The sequence below is a fragment of the Crotalus tigris genome, unplaced genomic scaffold (genome assembly GCF_016545835.1).
Source record: "Crotalus tigris isolate CLP2741 ecotype Arizona unplaced genomic scaffold, ASM1654583v1 scf7180000019478.12717781048:2074007, whole genome shotgun sequence".
NCBI lineage: Eukaryota > Metazoa > Chordata > Lepidosauria > Squamata > Viperidae > Crotalus > Crotalus tigris.
The window spans coordinates 1,929,557-1,949,460 of record NW_024097560.1 but is presented as its reverse complement, the minus strand read 5'-3'; the positions used below and the strand labels follow the sequence as shown (position 1 = coordinate 1,949,460).

The 19,904-nt window shown below is 48.4% G+C and overlaps 2 protein-coding genes across 9 annotated transcripts in view; both read left to right on the top strand.

The window, feature by feature from the left end:
* Positions 1-3,016, top strand: part of TTC28 (tetratricopeptide repeat domain 28) — a 30,627-nt gene extending 27,611 nt beyond the window's left edge. For all 8 annotated transcript variants that reach the window (XM_039362848.1, XM_039362847.1, XM_039362849.1 and 5 more), the window contains one exon: positions 200-3,016. In XM_039362848.1, coding sequence (XP_039218782.1) covers positions 200-1,782 — 1,583 coding nt within the window. In that variant the 3' untranslated portion in view covers positions 1,783-3,016. The remainder of the gene's footprint in view (positions 1-199) is intronic.
* Positions 3,017-3,160: 144 nt separating this feature from the next.
* On the top strand, positions 3,161-14,434 carry PITPNB (phosphatidylinositol transfer protein beta). The gene is given in 12 exon segments (XM_039362864.1): positions 3,161-3,554; positions 3,724-3,754; positions 3,934-4,079; positions 4,516-4,607; positions 5,157-5,164; positions 5,629-5,703; positions 6,290-6,373; positions 9,373-9,430; positions 9,433-9,449; positions 10,284-10,394; positions 10,591-10,713; positions 13,002-14,434. Coding segments are annotated over 12 exon segments (816 nt in total). The 5' UTR covers positions 3,161-3,534; the 3' UTR covers positions 13,053-14,434.
* Positions 14,435-19,904: the final 5,470 nt, after the last annotated feature.

Here is a 19,904-nt window from a genome sequence, read left to right as displayed (position 1 = left end):
AGAAAGGTGAGGTTCTAGTGAAGAACCATCTAAGAGGGGGCAGTCTTGGTGTGTGTGTGAAGCCCAAACACCTTGACTTTCATGGGCCCTCACCTCTCCACCTGGTTGTGCAAGTTCTTGTAAATGGGAGGACCCCCAAACCTGAGTTCCCCAAGTGTGCTGTTTTAGAATTAATTTGCTATCCCATTCTTCTCTTTAGATTCCACAGAACTTCCCAAACGTCTGAGCTTGGACAGCTCTTCCTCACTTGAATCACTGGCCTCGGCCCAATCCATCTCCAATCCCGGGCCGCTCCTTGGCCACAATCCCCCCTTCTCTCCTACGGGCCCTGATAGCCTGGCCTCTGACGCCATCTCCGTCTACAGCCTGAGCTCCATTGCTTCTTCCATTAGCTTCGTCTCCAAGCCTGAGGGCATGTCTGAGGTAGGCGGCTCCAGGGGGCACCAAGATTCCGAGAGGCCTAAGGCCCTTTATCCCCAAAGGGTCTCCTTGCCCCAGAGTCATTTCTCGGCACAGGCCAGAGCTGGTTCCAGCAAAGATGAAGAGGAGTACGAGGGGTTCTCCATAGTCAGCAATGAGCCTCTGGCAGGATTCCAGGAGAGCAAAGGGATGTTTTCCACAGACCACAGCCTTCCTCAGATTGGAGAGGTCAGGAGCTCTGTTAACTTCAAGCGTAGCCTCAGTTCCCCAAACTCACCAGGTAAAATGGCGCTCATTCCCAGCCCAAACTCCCCTTTCCAGAAGGTTGGGAAACGAGTGGGTTCAGATGTAGCTGAATCAGACCATTCCAGTAGCGAAACAGATAGCACTATCAAATCCTCCCAAGAGGAAGGGAATGGCTCAGAGCTGGATCCTCAGGAGCTGGCCCAGAAGATCCTGCAGGAAACGCAGAGTCACCTCCTTGCCGTGGAGCACCTCCAGTGTGGCGGCAGCCATCGCTGTCCCCACCAACTTGGCCGAAGCAGCAGCCTGGATGATGGGACTGCCTCGCCCTCCAGGGTCACCACTTTCCGGTCATCAGAGACCAGTGCCTTTAGCAGGCCACTGTGCTCCAGCATCAAAAGTCGGCCTTCTCCTAACCGTGTGAGGCCTGAGCTCCTCCTTAAGAATTCCTCCCTGCGAACATCCAGCTCTGGACACAACAGTCCTTCTCCCTCTGAGACGTCCACCAAGGAAAGGGCCAGGCAGCCCTCCCCCAGCCTGGACACTTGTGGACCTGTGGCAGATCAGCCAGTCTTCAGGTTGAAGTATCCCAGCTCTCCCTACAGTGCCCATATATCCAGGTCGCCGCAAAACATCTCCCCGAGCTCAGGGCATCGATCCCCAGCAGATAGCACTCCCTCCCCAGCCCTTTCCTACTCCTCTGCCAGTTCGGCCGGTTCCAGCCCCGCCAACCCGCCTGCCCTAGACAAGCTCAAGATGGCGGCCATCGATGGAAAAGTGCAGGCCATTCACAATCTGAAGATGTTCTGGCAAAATGTCCCCCCGCAATCTTCTGGCCCCATGAGGAGCCCCCACGGCTCTTCTGGGAAGGCCTCCAAGCGTGATGTGCTGAGCCTGTTGAATCTGTCTCCCCGGCGTAGCAAAGAGGAAGCCTCCGACAAACTGGAGCTGAAGGACTTGTCTGCTCCTTGTGCTCTTTTGCAGAACTCTCCCAACGGGCGTAGACCTCCAGCTGACTCCAGCAGCACTCTGGAGTCCAGCTACCCCATACGGCTACCTTCTGGCAATGGCTACAAGTTTTTGTCACCAGGAAGGTTCTTCCCTTCATCAAAGTGCTGAATCTCAAGAGGCTCACTTGTTTGTTTACCTGGGTGGAGTTTCTGGGCCTTTTTTTTTTCCTGTTCAGTGGCTTGAAAGATGCAGTACAATAGGAAGCAGTTGGGGAACTGGAGCCCAGCAAGATGGATTTGAGCAGAGGCTGGGCCTATGGATCTTGCTTAGTGACAGACAGCCCTTTGCGGTCTTCTCAGTCGCCACTCAGTGGTGCTGGGCGGGGAAGGAGCAGCAATTCTACTAGGTAGCATACACAATTTTTTGTGTTGAAATACAAGCCATTTTCTCAGTGCTTCCAGGAAGGGTTGGGAGTTTGAGAAGGCTTCACACGGACAGCCGGTTGAGAAGCAAAGTAAGGTCGCGGAGAAGGACACGGCTGCTTCTATTCCCAGGATCAACCTAGAGGCTCTCCTGGCCGGGCCAGGTAGACCTCCAAGTGTGGCAGCACCGGAACCCGCGGCAGGTTCCGCAAGGTGCCCATCTCCAAGTGACTGGGAACCCGCTACAGGCCCGGGTTGACAGCCCGAAGAGGAAAGCTACTGCCCCGGAGGCGCCTCTCCTTCTCCCAGACTCCCCTGCGCTGTCTGCCACAAGCCCCTCGGTCTCTTCCCGTTTAAAATGCGTGTCCTGGGAAGGGGAAGGGCGGAGAGTGGGCATCCTTCGGCCCCACGGCTGGACCTTCCCTTCGTTTGCATGCAGCCGGGCACCGATCGCGCCTGGGGCGGTGGGCGCAGCGGCCCCTCCCCAGCATAAAACACCCCCCCCCAAACGCTTGGTTTGGGGAGGCGCCTTCTTTCTGGGCTGGAGGCGCACTTCGCAGGCGCGACGGGAGCCTGTGGTTGCCCGTCCCGAGGACGGAGAGGAAAAGAGCGCCGCGGCCTGAAGCTGCCACGTCTGCTGCCGGAGCCGCGCCAGGAGCCCAGGGCCGGTGCCTGTGGGCCCCTCCGACCCCTATGCAAAGCCGCAGCTCCGGGCGGCCAGAGGCGGGAGCCTCCGAAATGGTGCTTCGAAGGCGGCCCGCTCCGCTTCCTTCCCCCCCCCCGTACATCCTCACAGGAAGGGAGGGGACACCGCCCTTCGGCCGTGTTTAGGCGGACCGGCATTTTTTTGTAGCCGCGCCTCCGTTTCCGGGCGGCGTTACGCGTTTTGTATTCCGAGTCCGCCCCTATTTTTATGGCAATTACTGAGGCCTTTGGCCGCCCTTTGTGATTTCCGTGTCTATTAAAGCATGAGCTCTCCATCGCTGGCCGTCCTGTTTTTTCCGGGGGAGGGATTAGGCCGCGTGTCTGACGAGGGGACGTTCTCCCGTGAGCGCTTCCGGTACACAGAGCAAACTATGGTCTTAGCCCGGAAGCAATTCATCCATAACTTATGCGGACAGCAAGATACGGACGCTGCTCCAGACTCCGGTCCCCAGACTGCTCTGCTAACGTGGCCGTGGAATTTTAGTGGTCGCCTCTAAGCGGTTACATTTTTCTGGATTTATGGTCATCCGGGTGAATTCACCCACTTCCGGGGGAGGGAGTTGTAGCCCGAGGTGCCAAGGCCTGCCGTTATGTCGCATCATTGGTTGGGGAGCCGGATCGGTTAGTTTGTCAACTAATGAGCGGCAACTTCCGGGCGGCCCCTCGCCTGCTGCGCCGTGATTGGCTCCGGCCGAGATAGGGCGAGGCGAGGCTCCCGGAAATGCCTCGCGCTGTGGCCTATGGGTAGGCGGCCGCGACGGCGCCTGCGTGTTAGGCTGCTCCCTGCGGGAAGATGGTGCTCATCAAGGAATTGTGAGTGGCCTGGAGCGGGGGGGGGGCGGTCTATCCCGGGAGGGAGCCGTCTGGCGCTGCCTCCTCGCGCAGGGGTCCCGGCGGGCCCTTCAGAGCTCGTCGGTTCTCCCCCGCCCGGCTAGGGGCGCCCCTCCCTCGGCTGACAAGCCCGCTCTGTTCCCCTTTGCAGCCGCGTGGCCTTGCCGTGTTCAGTGCAGGAGGTAGGTGTTGCCTCCCCCCCCCCGGCCGCTCCCGCTCCTGGGGAGGAAATCGAGGCAGGATTGTTGGGGGGCGGCGGAAGGGATGAGCCTGGCGTCCGGCTGGGGAAGAAGCTCCGGCCGGGGCTCTCTGCTTTTCAGCCGGGGAGGGGGGTCCCAATCCTGCCGCGGTCTCCTGCCAGTACCAGGTCGGACAGCTGTACTCCGTGGCCGAAGCCAGCAAGAATGAGACGGGAGGCGGAGAAGGCATCCAGGTCTTGACCAACGAGCCTTACGAGAAGGACGGGGAAAAGGGCCAGTACACGCACAAGATCTACCACCTGAAGAGGTAGGGGGGTGGCTTGGGGACCTTTCTGAAGCCTCCCCGGCTTTAAGCTGTTAAGCCTGGAGATGTTCCCTGCTTGTATTCTTCCCCGTGCCTCCACTGCCGCTGGGCTTCTCAGCACCATCCGTTAACATCGCAGCCCTACAAAATCGTGGCTCTTTTTATAGGAAGGGACGGGGAGCGACCTATTACTGGAAGAGCCACAGCTGTATTTCTGAGGAGTATCAGGGTTAGGGAGCCTGGGGCAGGCTGAGAAAGCAGTGTATATTTTCAAAAAGGAGCAAGTAATGATTGCGGAAATATATACGTAGCCCCTTTGTGCTGAGCTCACACAAAGCTGTGGGAGGAATGTGTTTATGAAGAGATTGCTAAGATGGGAGTAAAAACTGTTGATCTTATTTTTTGGCAAAAATAAACCTATGACTCTGCTTCCTCATAGCAAAGTGCCTGGCTTTGTGCGGATGTTTGCTCCGGAAGGCTCCCTAGTATTTCATGAAAAAGCCTGGAATGCATATCCTTACTGTAGAACAGGTGAGTGTGCTCTTCCCTTTTTCTCAGAAGGATGCTCTCAAGAGGGCTGAGTTAAATGCTCAGGTAAAGCCAGAGAAGACTCTATTATCTAAAACCATCTGCAATTGCAAATTTAGTTGCTGCTCGCTGGAGGGAAATGCTGATTAAACAACATTAAGGCTTATATTGACTCATCATTGGTAGGTGTGAGAGCAGGCAACTGATTGCCACTGGCCTGTAAGAAAGGGATGATTTATGAACTGCCATCTTGAACTTAATCAGCCTAGCTATTAGCTGTCGATGATGGACATTGTAGTCTGAAGCCTAGTGGTTAGGAGGGATTGGTGCATGTTTGTTGTGCTGAGATTAGGTGATGATAAACATTGTTATGATTTTGCTAGCTATTTCTTTGTTCACTTTCAATTGGGACTCTGTGGCCACTCTGTTCCACTTGGCATTTAATCTGGATAATATAGAGAGCATAATGAAGTTATGTAGCTGTCCTGTTACAGTGCAGTCACTTCTCTTTGTCTCCATCTCTTTCTCCTTCCATAACGTCCTGAGGAACAGTCGTTACGGTGAGTATTTTCTCTTCTTATGTTTGTCATTGTGGCTTAGCAACAATTTACAGGCCTTTGGGTTTCAGTGTTAAGGATGCTCTCTCAAAGTGAAAAAGTCTGCAGGCTGGTGGGGAGCTGGGTGTGGCTGGCCTGCAAAGGGAATGAAACCATCTCCTCTCAGAGCGATTCTTGAGCTTTACAACAGGACCTTTGGGGAAGGAAGTTGAACCAGTCTTCATTCTCATCTTCTGCAAACCACACCCACTACTTGCATGTTGGACTTAGATGCTGGCAATGAGGGCCTCCACTACTCAACACGTCCCATGCAGTAGTTCTATCCTATCCTGCCTCCCACTGAACTTTCCAAGAAATGCTGGGGGGGGGCTCTCTGTGCAATGAACATTGCCAGTTTTTGTCCAGTTCCCCCACTCTACGTCTACCTTTGTCTTGAGATGCATTTCCATTTGTTTTTGTTTCCATAGAATGAATATATGAAAGAGGATTTTTTTATCAAAATTGAGACTTGGCATAAACCTGACTTGGGCACGTCGGACAATGTAAGCTGGCCGTAAGCGGTTTGTTTCTGGGTCTGGGAAATGAAGGGCTCCCTGCTTAGATTTGTGTGGCTCCCACCGCCACTCAGGAGGATCGGCAGCTTCCTGCTTGGTGGTCTGGAGATTGACATTGCTTCAGTGCTGGGACTGAGTTTTTCTTCTGCCTCCAGACCGTGGCGGGTGTTTTAAAACATTGGCGTACTTTCTGATCAGAGTGATTTCAGCAGTTTAAGAAAATGAAAGGGTAGCAATGGATATGGGTAAAACAACTAGCACGTAAAAGTGCAATTAAATGTCCAAATTCAAAATACCTAAGCTGGATTGTAGAAGGTGGGTGTTTTTATTTTAAGACTTGCGTTCATTATTGCAGCTCGCTTTAAGAAAGTGGCCCGTATGTTGCTCTTCAAAACCTCCCCTTTGGCTTTCCTTGTAGATTGGCAGAGGCTGGATTTAACTTTCCTGGCTGCCTTGCCAAAGTCTGTGGAAAGGCCTCCCTGCTGCTAGGCATGCCTTGCAAGCAGGTATTCGCCCCATGCAAAGGAGAGGAGGGGGTTGGCCCTGTGATCAGTGGGGCTTTCTCTTCCTGCAGGTCCATGACTTGGATCCCAATACATGGAAAAACGTGGAAGTTGTTCATATCGATATAGCAGACAGAAACCAAGTGGAGCCTGGAGTAAGTTGAATTCATATTCCTCCTGCAGCTTGATGCTGCGGGTTGGGTTTATTCCTGTTCCCGCATATAAATGCTATTTCAAAAGAGGGAAGTTAAGAGCTTCTTCAATAGTGGGTTGAAAGAAGCCAATCAAACTGCTTAGCCATCAGTATCGCTGTAGCCCAGGTAGGCTGCTCTGGGATTGACAGCCGCTGGTCCTTTTCCTGCTTGCCAGAGCAGTTCTAAACATGCATAACTTTACCTCTTTCTGTGGTTACAATATAATTCTTTTTTTCTATAATTCTGCCTAATCAAAATTATAAATTATCATTGTTTTTCTGTTTCACACGAAAAGTTTATAAAGGGTTTGCAATCAGCAATAAATATAGGTATCTTTTATCTGATCAAAGAAGTCAATTTAGCCATCTCAAGTTGTATCTTACCCATCTACCTCCGTTCCTTTGTACATATTATAATCTCGCTACAGTTAGGTATAAATACAAAATTCCATTACATTTTTACAACCATCCATCAATCCCAAAAGAAAAACCTCTGGTATCTGTCAGTCTGTCTATGTCTGTCTATCTGTCTATCATCTGTCTTCAGTAACCACCCAACATCTGATTGTGAGTGACTTACAATTCTAAAATTATGGAAAGTTTAAAAAACATAAAAGCAATAAAAGCATCCCCCAAACAAAAAAGTATAAACTGTAGCTGTGATGATTAATCAACTAATAGTAAAGCCAAGTAATGGGACCCTTAACACTTTGTGAGCCCCAAGGCCCACCCCCACCCAACCCCCCGGGTACATAGCCAAGTTTTCAAAGCTTTGCAAAAAGCCAGCAGGGGTGGAGCCATTCTGATCTCTGAGGGGAGAATATTCCATAAGGCCGGGGCTACAACAGAAAAAGGCTAATTCCCATCATTCGGCACTCCTTGGCTGACAGGAAGTGCAGCATGTCCAATTTGTTGGACCGGATTGGATGGATAGAAACACTTGGAAAAAACAGGGTCCTTCAGATAGCCTGGTCCCAAGTCATGTAGGACTTTAAAGATGGCAACCAGCACTTTGAATTGCACCCGGAAACAGCTCATGGAGTAGCGATGTTAACGTGATGTGTAGCCGGCACCATTTATTACCCATTTTGCACCAGTTGAAGTTTCCAAATGCTCTTCCAGGGAAGGAGTGGAGAGAGAGAGAGCTGGGTGTCATCTGCATATATCTCACCCCAAACTGACAGTTCCCCTCACCCTGTGGCCTCATAGATGTTAAATAGGAGATCAGAGGATATACTAGAATAATAACTTTATTGTCACTTTGAACGTACACTAATCGGTATACATTAAAATGAAGTTTCGTTGCATACAGCTCTCAAACGGTCACCAGCCCCCAATATACATTTCATAAATATGACAAAAATAAATACAGAATTATGCAGATACAGAGAGACAACACAGTCTAGTTGTGGATAGAACTGGCCTGCAGAATTGCCAAGAGTCAGACATGACTGAATGGATAGCATCATCTAGTTCTCTTTCCAACTCTCTGTCTATAATTTCTGCCTCACTCTAAAATTTTTGCTTCGTCATTAATTTGTTTATCCACTTATCTGGACATTTCTTTTCCAGCTCAGTAGGTGTTATATGCCTGTGGTTGTCATATTGAGATAAGAGGACAACACAGTCACAGCTCATGGATTGAGCTGAGCCCAATGTCAAGAAATTGCTTCTTTTCTCTAGCTAAATTCTAACTACATGTCTTCCATTTGAATGCTAGAAAGCTATTTTTCACTTTGACAAGAGCCTTTTTAAGGTTAATGTTACTGTCTGTAGCCGTCTTACCTTTCCAAGGTAATTCAGTTCTGAGCTGAAAAGGGAGGATGGTTTCTGTACAGGGAGGCGAGGCACAAGCGGAGTGGCAGTTCCCTCTCCTGGCCTCTTTTCTCAGTCAGTCCTGAGTTGCTTGCCGTTTTATCTCTGTGGTTCAAGTTCTGGTGCTCTTTGAAAAGGCACTTCCTGCCTCTAACCCCTCAAGGATTTCTTTCTGGGGGCGGACAAGATTCAGCTGCTCTCAGGTGTGTGCCTCTGGCAGCAGCAGCTTGGCTGAGAAGCAGGCGATAGATAACCTTGTGAGTGCAGGGAAGGACTGCCCCCCCCCCCAACTGCAGGCCCTCAGCCTGAGGGAACCCTGGCCAAACAGCCCAGCCCCCTTTTCGATTCTAAACACTGATCAATAAACAGCCTGGCTCCAAACTCTGCCTGCTCTTGGAATCCCTAATGAAACCCAGATGCCAGCCCTAGGTTTTCCCAGATGTATACAAATGCTTGAGCTGACAGCTGCCACTATCCTAAGGTAGAAATTTAGGCCTGGCCTCTCCTAATCAGCTCCAGAGGTTTTGTCTAAGCAGTTTTGCATGATTTGTTTACAAAAGTCACTTCCCAGGAAAGGAAGAATTGTTAAACTGTGAGCAAACGAGACACATAATTAACTTCAGAAAGAGATGCAGCTTGAGAAGTAATTTGAAAGAAAATAAGCAGACTGAAAGCAAACAAAATTGAAATCAGCTTTGTAGTTTTTTCTCTGCTTCAAATTGAAAGCAGTGTGAACTGCCTCTGGCTTTCCTTCACATCCACAAATGTTGGGTGGGTCATAGCCCAGCAGTCCTGTGGTCTCCCAGCAGCATTTCAGTAATTTGCATCCTCTTTCTGTCAGTTGCTTTAGACTAAGTTGCAAATATAGAACCATTGTAAGCCCTTCCAGGGAACAAACCTTTTTGACCCAGTGGGATTTAACTTTTGAGCTCAGTGTGCATGAAATGACACACCAAGAGGGCTGCAGAAAGGAGCTGGGGGCAGGCAGTAAGAGGAGAACGTGGCCTTCAGGGCAGTAAGTCTCTTTCCCTCCCCTCCCAATTTTTCTTGGGGCTTCATATACTCAGTGCAGGTAGCTTCTCTTTTCCAAACTTCTCCAGTTCTCCCTTCCCAGCCTTACTTTGGAGTTCTTCTTTGGATCTGCAGGACTACAAAGCTGATGAAGACCCCGCATTGTTCCAGTCGGTCAAGACCAAAAGAGGCCCTTGGGGGCTGACTGGAAGGTAATACAAGCCAAGAAAGGCAACTTGGAAGGGGCTTTGAGAGGCTGCCAGGTCTACGTCAATAAAAGTGGAGAAATGTCAGGGCGGGCTTATGCTGTGGGCAGCCTGAGCTTGGGCACTTTCCCCTTGCCCTGCAGGCACCCTTCAGGATAGTGGAATCTCTTGGAAATTAAATGGAGCTGTGGGCTAAGCTAAGACCCCAGCAAGAGGGATTCAGATATACGTGGCCTTGGGTTCAAGAGATAACCTGTGGCCATTACGATTTCCATCCGAGCTAGCAGCCGTTTTCTGTTCCCAGTTTCTCGAACTGTCTGGGAAGGTGTGTGTGAGAAACCGCTTCCTCTTCGGTCCCCCATTGACTAGTTTAATCAGATGACTGACCTTTCTTGATGCAGCTTATTGGTCAAAGAATGTATTTGCCCCTTCTTCCTGAGCCGTTCTTGACCGCTGGCAAAGCTTGTTTTAAGAGGCAACTATTCATTTGTTCCTCTCTGAGCAGAATAAGCGGAAAAGAATCAGGAAGCACGGGGAGGCTTCAGGGGAAAAGAAGAAGGGTCTCTCCCCCCCCCCATCACAGCATCCTCCGTTCGAGGAGGGGAGCATGACCAAATTGCCCACCACAGTTGTCTCTCCCCCGGTCCTGGACCAGTTTCTCACCCTTTCTTCTGGGCATTTGGACCCTGTGGCTGGCACCGGGCACCTTTTAACGACAGAGCGAGAAGCAAGAAAGGCTTCTGGCTTCCCCTTTGGCTGTGACTTTCAGGCCTCTTGAGAAGAGGCTGGTGAGAGTGGAAGATGCTTAAATGCCCACTTTTAATCAACTTCTCCAAACAGAAGGAATTGGCAGCTGCTGAAGATTGTCCCAAGATGTGTGCTTACAAGCTGGTGACCATCAAGTTTAAGTGGTGGGGATTGCAGAATAAAATTGAGAATTTCATTCAGAAGGTACACAGCTGGGAAGGATTGTCCCTTTCTGGGGAAAAGGGGCTCGTCCACCTGGCTTCCAAGTGGGGCTGAGAGGCTGCTGTCTTGGGCCAGGCCACCTCCTAGCTCGGCATGGTTCCCCCCTTCCTTCCTTAAGAGGTAGCTGAGCCTCTGTGCAGGACTAGGGCCAACAGATGGTTTTTCTTTTTTTTTAAAGCAAGAAAAGAGGATATTCACCAACTTCCACCGGCAGCTTTTCTGCTGGATTGATCGGTGGATTGACCTGACGATGGAAGACATCCGGCGAATGGAGGATGAAACCCAAAGAGAGCTGGAGGCGGTAAGGATATTCAAGCCTGTGCAGCAGGTGGCCGCTTCCCAGATGTGGCTGGAAGCTTGTTGGGAGGGAGCAGAGGTCCATTGGCACACCATAGTGGCCCGGAGACCAGGAGGGGAAAGTGGGGCACCATCCTTCAGAAAACCCCTTGAGAATTACAGGAAAAGGACCACTTCCCCAAGTTCACTGCTCTGCCCTCCCTCCTCCCCCATGGGTTTTTTTTTTTTTTGGGTGGGGAGTGGGATCCTTAGAGTGAGAGACTTTGAGGTTCTCCAGGACGTTTCTTAGCTCTTGCGAGAAGCTCCTAAGAAAGTGATTTTCCTCAAGGGCGCTTAAACAAACCAAAGATTGACCAGCATGTCTGCCAGAGTAGTTTTTGAGATAAATTTGCTTTGTATATATGAATACTCTCCATGAAAATGTGTGCTATCTTTTCTCTAGGATGTGGTGCTGTTTCCCGGTGATGTGTGCATGCATTTGTTTTAAATGTTTCTGAATACTAACTAACTCCATCAGAAGTCTCTCCTGAAAGGGAGGATCAAAAACAGCCAGTCTCCCAAAGAGAACAAGGGGCTTAGTCTGAGGCCTCCTCCCTTCCTAAGATCCCTCCAGCCGTTCCTCAGGTCAGGATCTCAGGCCAGAAGTGCTTTCAAAAGGAAGCTTTTCATCTAGAGGGTCATTAGCCTCTCCTTGGACTATGGGTCAGGCCAGGTCAGCTGCCTAGAGAGGGACTTGGAGTTGTCTGCTGCTACCCTTCTCGCCAGGAGCAGTGGAGCTGCCTCCCTTTGCAGAGCAGCTCCAGGGGTTTCAAGGTCTTCACCGGCCTGAGTAGGTCCTGTAAGGACTCAATTTTTTTATTTTTTTGTTGTGCTTATTTGTAGCCCACCTTTATTATTTTCACAAATAACCCAAGGCTGTGAACATATCCAGCCCATCTTCCTCTTTTTCCCACAGCAGCCCTGTGAGCTGCTCTGGGCTGAGAGAGAGGGACCAGCCTGAAGTCACCCTGCTTACTTTCACGGCTAAGGCCACAAAACAGCAATTCCTGGCTAAGGACATGCTAATAATCAAGGGAGGAGAAACTTTCAGGGAGCATAAACACTTCCTGGCCTCCTTGCCTGCCTGCCTGCCCCACACAAATGCTTATCCTCTCCCTCCCCCCCCCTTTGCATCAGATGGCAGATGCATCCCTCATAAGAGCCAGAGACGGGACTGAGCAGCCCTTCCACAGAGCTCGCTCTCTGCCTCGGAGAACTCCGTCCCACAGTACCGAAAGCCCAGAACGGGCTGCTGCCTTTCCTGTCACCTGTGGAGGCTCCCTTCTCCTTCCCCCCCTTCCGGGATAGTCCAGCGGAAGCCTATTAGTTAGCCTGCTTCACAAGCTAGAGGACCGAACGGGGCTTCAGACCCACGGTCATCCTAACCCCTTCCTACTAACTCCTGCTGATGAACTGCCTGGCAGCTGACAGTTTTATTTTGCACCTAGATGCGTAAGAAGGGTTGTGTCCGAGGAACATTGGCTGCCAGCGCCTAGAGGAAACCCTCGGTAGGGTCAGAGGCAAATAATCCCACTGTGTAAGTGACTCTGGCCTCTTCTGGTAAAGAAATGCAGGGTTTTGGCAATGTCCGTACTGTCTCATGCTGGTCCTGTCTTTCATTGTGGGGTGGCATCCCCCTCCTTAAAGCAGAGATCTCAGTGTCAAGGACCCTCTCACAACTTGTCCCTTTCCAAAATCCAACCGCTTCAGGTTTGGATTCAGAATAAAAGGCTCCTGAGCAGCCAGCGGGTATCCATGTCTCACACAACAGAGCATCCTTTGGCAACCTGGTGGTTTAACTGGGAAAAAAAGGTTGATTAGTTCTTGCGGGTTTCATTTTTTCCTTTGTCATGTGTGTCAGAGCATATTGTTGTAGTCTAGACGGCTTTTCTCAGGCTGGCCCCAGCAGAAGTTCAAGGACAGCCTCTTCCTAAATACGTAAGCACCTGCAAAGCCCCATATTTTGCCCTCTCCTCTTCCTCTTCTCCCCCCCCCAAAAAAAATCCCTCCAGGCTCTGCCATTTTCAGTGTTGTTGTTGTTTGCAGTCTCAATTTACTCCTCTCTGCTCAAATTGCTAACTGGGTCACTATCACAATATTCCTTTCAGTAGGTCATTGCTGGTGATGGTTGCGTTGCTTCAGGCAAAGGCTGTGCCAGGAGAAATAGGCAGAATAATCTCTAATCCTTTCATTTAATCCTGTTTTATTTGAGAGCCGCAACTGTGAGTGACCGATCTTTCTCCTTTCTCCCAGTTGCGCAATCAAGGAGAAGTGAGAGGAACGAGTGCCGCGAACGATGAGTGAAGGAAAACATGTGCGTGTGGTGTTCACAATCCACCCTTGGGGTGTGAGTGGGTGCACAGTTCTTTACACATTTGTGCATGCATGCACACAGAAACATGTACACATACACACTGGGTGCATACTTGTCCTGAGCTGCTGCTCCAGGGCACCGAGATCTCCCCAGGAGGCCCTGCCTTTGTGCTGTATATCCAAAGCTAATTAAACCCACCTAGTGTCAATTACCGGAAGAAGAGAATGAATTATATCAGTTGGAACATTTCCAAACTAAAGATGCTGGACCAATTTACTTTATCTTATCTTTTATAATATAGGTGAGAGATTCTCCTTGCTAGGACTTAGTTTGTCTCTGTTTAGAGTTAGATATGCATCAGCAATTCATTTTCCAATTTGTGTGGTTCATTCACAATTTGGTATAGACATTCTGAATGTATAGATATTTATTTCTGAATTATCACTTTCTTGAAATCAGATCATTTCTAGTAAGGATCAATTTCTTGCTACTGAGGTGTGTGTTTTTTTTTTTTACAAAAAACATTTTCACCCATTTGCTGCGAAGAGATCTATTTTATTGGAGTTTTGTATATAAAGAGTCGAAGGTTTCTTCATTAAAATTGGCAAAGTAAAAGGGAACACAAAGGGGATTATGGATCTTTATTTTTTAAAACTGTTCATGGACTCAAACCAGTCTGGAGGAATAATGTTCCAGGACAGCCTTAGTGCTGTTTTCAGAACACTCCTCCGTCTTCCACTATTTTATCCAAGAAACTGTGCATAGGCTCTGTTTTGCATCAACTATAGGAAAAACTAACGTTTTTTCCAGTACCCTTTGGAAACTGATATCCTGACTTGCAAAACCTTCGACAGATTTCTTAAAGAAGAGAGGATCCCAGTAGCAACTTATTCCAGGCCTAATTAAGTGGGAGGGCTCTCAGTCTGGCTTTCCCTACAGGAGTTCACGCCCACAGATTGACGGGGCTCCAAGGGCCAATGCAAGGACTGTTCATCCGTCCATTTTCGGGAAGTGAGGCTCGTGTGTGTCTGAAGTTGGCGGTTCAGCCTCTAACTCTGGCCACACAGGAAGGCTTGCACGTTCCCCCATTGGAGAATTGGCTTTGTAAATACATAATATTTTTAAGAGGTTGATAATTTGGGCTGCTGCTAATTCAAGGGCTTGCTGTGTTTAGTGCAGGAATCTGCTCCCGTCAGTACCAAGGAGAGCATCCAGTGGCAGGCCCTGCAAGATTCGGGTCTGTGCCTAGTTTAGGGCAGGATTAGATGTGAAAATTGAGAGGAAATTTTGTAGTGAATGTAAAATCATTACTTCTGCAGTTTCTAGCTTAACTGCGTCAAGACAATTTAAATAAATTTGCTTATAAAATATCCACAACTGTTGCATTTGGATTCAGTTCAAGTGGGAAGGGGGGTATTACGCACTGAGGCAAAGCTGTGGGTCAGGAACATAGAAGAGATAGAAAATCGGGCTTTTTTCCTAGATGGCTATAATTTCTGCATTTCCACAAAGAAGCAATTCATGGATTCCGAGGTTTGCCCCCCCCTCCCCAATAGCAAAGGGAACATTGCAAGCCCTGGAAGATTTTTTCTTTCTCTCTCTTCTAAAGTCTTACATGGTAGTTTTATTCTGCCATTCACGTAATATTTTTGAAAGTTTGTTTTTAAAAGTTGTCTCATTCTTAGCCTTGATGTTCAGATTTCTGTTGCAGTGTAAAGGTTTCTCTCATCTGCTTGTTTGAGCCTGGAAGACGAGGGGAACTTTCTGACAGAATTTGTGCCTGGAGGGAACCGCTCTTGGAGATCAGGGCAGGCACAGCTGAATCCCAAGACTCCTGCATTCCCACGATGCAAGGATATTATCCTCCCTGATGAAAAGCCCCCCCTCCAAATTGCAACATTTGGCAAAGTATAGATTGTGAAACTATATTTGTTCATTCCCCCAAATTTATAACTTACCTTGTTCCCAGGGCTTCAGAATAGATCCTTTGCTACTGTGCTGCTGCTTTAGCAAAAGATAACCAGCCATCTGCCCCATTTTTGCAGCTGCTTCCATGCAATTCATTATTTATTTAATTTTTCCCGTTTTCTCTGATGAAAGCATGTAACTCATTAAAGCTTTAAAAGTGATTTAAATTGAAAAAAACGTGTAGTAAAAATTCTCTAAAAGGCCATCTGTTTAAAACCACAGGCAATCTTAAAATTCTGTAACCCAGGACACTAATTATGAAAAAGAACAGAAGGCAACACTGTACAGATTTAATCAAAAGCATGAATGAAATGAACAGATATATGGGCTAACGCCAAAAGTTGAAGAGCTCAGCAAGTGAAAAGGGAAGAAGGGCCACAGCTGCTGCTTTTCTTGCTGGTTGGGATCTCACAAGCATCGGTGCTCCAGGGACTGTGCAAGTCTTAAGCTACATGGGTCTCCTGTGCATCTCTATCGCTCAGGGTGTTAAATGTTTGAAATCAGCCTAAAAAGGGTACAGAAAGGGCACAATTAAAATCACGGACATACATTGTTTTGAAACTGGATTCAGGAGAGTAGCATTTGCTTTCCTTTTTTTTTTTTCAAAATTATCCACTTGCTGCTTTCTTGGGGGAAGAAAAAGCAAAGGTCCTTGCTGACACGTTTGCCAAATGTACTAAGACTGGTGGGTGTTTTGAACATCTGCATCGACGTTTCTCCTTGGTTGTGATAGCAGATGCAGCACCGACTCTGCAGCGGCAGGCACACAGGGCTGCACGGGTTGAAGTCAGCCTGTAAGTGCAAGTGATCAGCACAGTCCAGTTGTGAAGAAAGGCGTGGCCCTCCCATAAACCCCTATGGATCAGTAGGCTTCCCAAGCCCAATGTAGGCCTTTAAATTCAAAAGTCACTCTTCTGCAGTTTACTCAGGACAAATATCACCACCCTGAAATGTCCCAACTCTTTCCCCTTTTTTTCTAAAATGTTAAATGTTGTACATCTCCCAATCCAGCAGGTTAGGTAATGGCAATTATTAGGTGGCTACATGAAATTGTACAGGTGCTTTTTATGAACATTCAGCTGTCTATTGCTTAAACCAAGGGTTGTACTCAGTTTTAACCTGGGGGTTAGTCCTGCAGCCTGTTCAAGAAAGATGAAAGTCAAGAACATAGTAGGTCAAATTGTCTCATTTAATGGATCTACTGATTGAGAAATAACACCAACATTGCCCAAAGGTTGGAATCAATGTATTCTAACCAAATGCAAATTCTCGGCAGCATCCTGGCCTTCTGCATCCCCTCAGACGAATGCTGAATATCTTGTTCCCAGTTTTTGCATCAAAACATCCAAATGGGAGCAAGGGCCCCTTTGTTGTCCAACTTAACCAAAGAGGAGCACAAGAGCCTGAGGATTCCAGGGTCCCTGCGAAGCCCCCTTTTCGGCTCAGGCCCTTTGAAGCAAAGAAGGAGGCCTCTCCCTCCTGTGGCCAGCAGTTGGCGGTGAAGGACGCGAGAACTCCCCAACTCCACCCGTGTCTGATTCTCTGGTCTTGCTTGCCTCCAGGCCCTTCCTTAATCAAACGCAGCAAAGCCACTCGATTGTGCGTAATTTCCTTCTGGCGTGTTTGCAGAGAGGCTGAGGATATGTACTGCACATGGAGAATTATGACTGCTTCCTTTCCGCCACTTTTCTGGGGCTAAAAAGGCAGGCGTGTTTGGAAAGTCTGTTTTGCCTTTCCTGTGGGTTCAAATCAGCATCGGGGGCTGCATCTGAGGCAGAAGGTCGGTATTCCCAAGTGGCTGAAAAAGACACATTCATGCTCGGGGCTTCTCCTGGAACCAGGGCTGCCAGCACTCCTTCCTGGTGGCCTCCCACTTGCTTTACAACACTTTGGCAGAGCTTCTATGAACCCGTTAGAGAAAAAGTCAAGAACAAGAGGTCTTCCATGGTGTATGCTGATGAGCCTAAAAGAGATAACCTTTGCATTTGTGAGTTTGGGGGGCAGTCATTTGAAAATTCAACAAATGAGTCCAAGGACCATCTATCTCCACAGAGAAGGGGCCCAAGAGAAGACACCAAAGGCTCCATGGCAGGCCAGTTAACTGTTGGGCTCTTTAGTTCAGGTTTACTGTAGAGTCCACAGTCAGCCAATCATTTTCCACTTGTTGCTACTCTCACTCCAGTGATGCCTGCAGGGGGAAAAATCTTGTTTACAGCCAGCAACAAGGAATCCATATTTGCTGAAATACATTTCCCAGCATCCCTGTTGGCTATGCTTTCTGGGACCAATGGGATTTGTAATTCAGCAGCATCTGGGAAATCCTCACCCCTATTTCTGCTTAAAAGCCTACTTCAAAGCATGTAACACACACCACCTTGGCAACTTTTACTTACCTGACCCTGATCTCCCCCACCTCCATCCACCCCAGCACTTTCCCTTGTATCAATTTTCAAAAATGATCAAAAATTGGGGTTGTAAGTGAAGGACTACCTACATTGGCACCTGCTCTGTGAACAGGGGACACAAAGCCATTTCAGGCAATCTGATGGCTTGGATTCCTCATCTGCCTTTGTGCAATAACTATGTGAAATGCACAACTGTCAGTCAACATAGGAATGGGTGTACACCCAGTAGGAGCAGAACAGAAGCCAGACCAGTCAAAACTCACTGAATGAGATCAGGACATGATCTTTTTATCTGGAACTGACCCTAGAACTTGTCTTGATTGGGTTGAGGCCCTTCTTATTTATTTATTTATTTATGAGACTTATATACCGCTTTAAGTGCGAGCACTCTCTAAGCGGTGTACATCAGTAAGCAATGTGTATGTATATTTACATTGCCCCCAACAATCTGGGTCCTCATTTTACCTACCCCGGAAGGATGGAAGGCTGAGTCAACCTGGAGCCGGTGAGATTTGAACCGCTGACCTGCTGAACACAGTCAGCTAAAGTGGCCTGCAGTACTGCACCCTAACTGCTGCGCCACCTCGGCTCTTCTTGTTATGCCTGCCCTTTGGGTTGTGCAAAGCCAACTCTGCATCAATGAGACTTCCACCTTGAAGGAGTCCTTCCGTCGTTACCCTCAATGGGGACAGTGACCCAACATCAGCTGCAGCTTTTCAAGGGCTGTTCGCTGTGCCCCACTGCACCAGTATAAAAAAAGTGCGGCATATTTGAGACTTGAAGAATAATTTATTATGAGAAGGAGGCAATCATTTTGTGAAACATGCCTTTTTGTTTTTTGGATTTTGTAGTTTTTGTAGTTTTGCATTTTATAAACCCAGGGCAAACAGACCACAATACCATATAGCAGGATGCTAAGCTGAAAGGGCCATTATTGCTGAAAGCGAGAGCAGAGGAGACTCCTTAAACAAAGCTGCTGCCTCTTCTTTCCTTTTGAAGAACAGCTATGCTATCCAACTGGATTTATAGGCTGAACTGGACACGGGGCAACTTTTTCATGTATTCTTTCTTTCCTGTCTGGCTTTTCTCTCCTTTGTGTGTGCTTCTTGCTAAATTCCTTCCTCCCTGCAAATAGCTGAACTTCTCTGGGATGCCAGTGAGCAAATGTTCCAGGAAGTCTTTCAAGAACCTGTTTTCCATTCAGGCAGCTCATAACTGCCTCTGGTGTGAACCTGGAGGGTTAAGCCAGTTCTAGGTTTCTCCTAGATGTCACAGGGGTCCCAACCAGCAGTGAGAGGACACGTCCTCAGCCATGGATCACTTCTCTGTGCCCTTGTCCATTGGCCCTTTTCTTCAGAAGACTGGTCCCTACCCACATGGAGGTCCCAGGAAGCCCCTTTCCCTGGGTAGTGATTGGACTCAGAGCCTTCCCAACATGTCTTCCATAATCAGCTATTTTATGTTGCTGGTGTTTTCCGGGGACAAAGCGCCTCTCACAATATTTGCACTGGATGACACCACGCAGGGTGGGAAGTACGCAGGTCTCTTCCAAAGAAAGAGGGAGATGCAGATTCTTAGAGCACCCCAGCAAGCAAAAACCACAAGGGCCACTTGATGTGAAATGGAAAGTAAGCCCGTCCATTAGTTTTTATTAACAACCAAGTAATGAATCAATGCAAAATCAGAACCATAAAACCAGGCAGAGACACATAGGAGGAAAAGGGCAAGGGGAAAGCCCACATCCAAGTTCCAGGCACTCCTGAAATCCCTGCCTACTGCTCTGTGCTTGGAAGGCTGGTACTTCTGAGCTTCCTATTACTTTTAATTGACGCCTTTCACAATTATTCTGCCCTATATTCTTTACAGTGTTTAAAACTGATGCACGAAACTCAGCAGTGGGGATCCCCTGGTTGCTCAGCCATGTATTTGGATAGCCCTTGACTCAATAGGATGCGTGAAACCAGACAGTCCAGCCATAAAGCACAGCTTGTGGCTTTGCGTACTATAGGAAATGAGCTGGCTAGGTTTGGGGAACAAAGGCTCTGTGTGCTGTGTGGAAAGAGGCAATACTTTGCAGCAAGAGCAGGCAGGCAGAGAGACCTCCAGCCAGAGGACCTTAGGACAGCTTTAGGAGCTGGGAGCAATACTGGCCCAAAGGCTTTTCCTAACCTTGGTTACCAGACTTTGCCAAAAGGAGAACAGATCCTTCTTATTGTCCTCATATTCTCTATCCAGCAGGCAGAGCTTTCAAATCAAATATGGTCCGGCTTTTTGATCATCACTTTCTGAGCAGCTTTTCTCTTAGTGATGACAGTCTGTGACCTTAATTAGTTGATTAATACCTCCCACCAGTTTGGTCTTGCTCCCTGAAATTGACAAGATTTTAACCATTTACCTGCTGAAGACTTCTGCCTCCTTAGACTCTAGCACATTCCTGCAATTGAAAAACCAGTCTTTTGATCTTGGAAA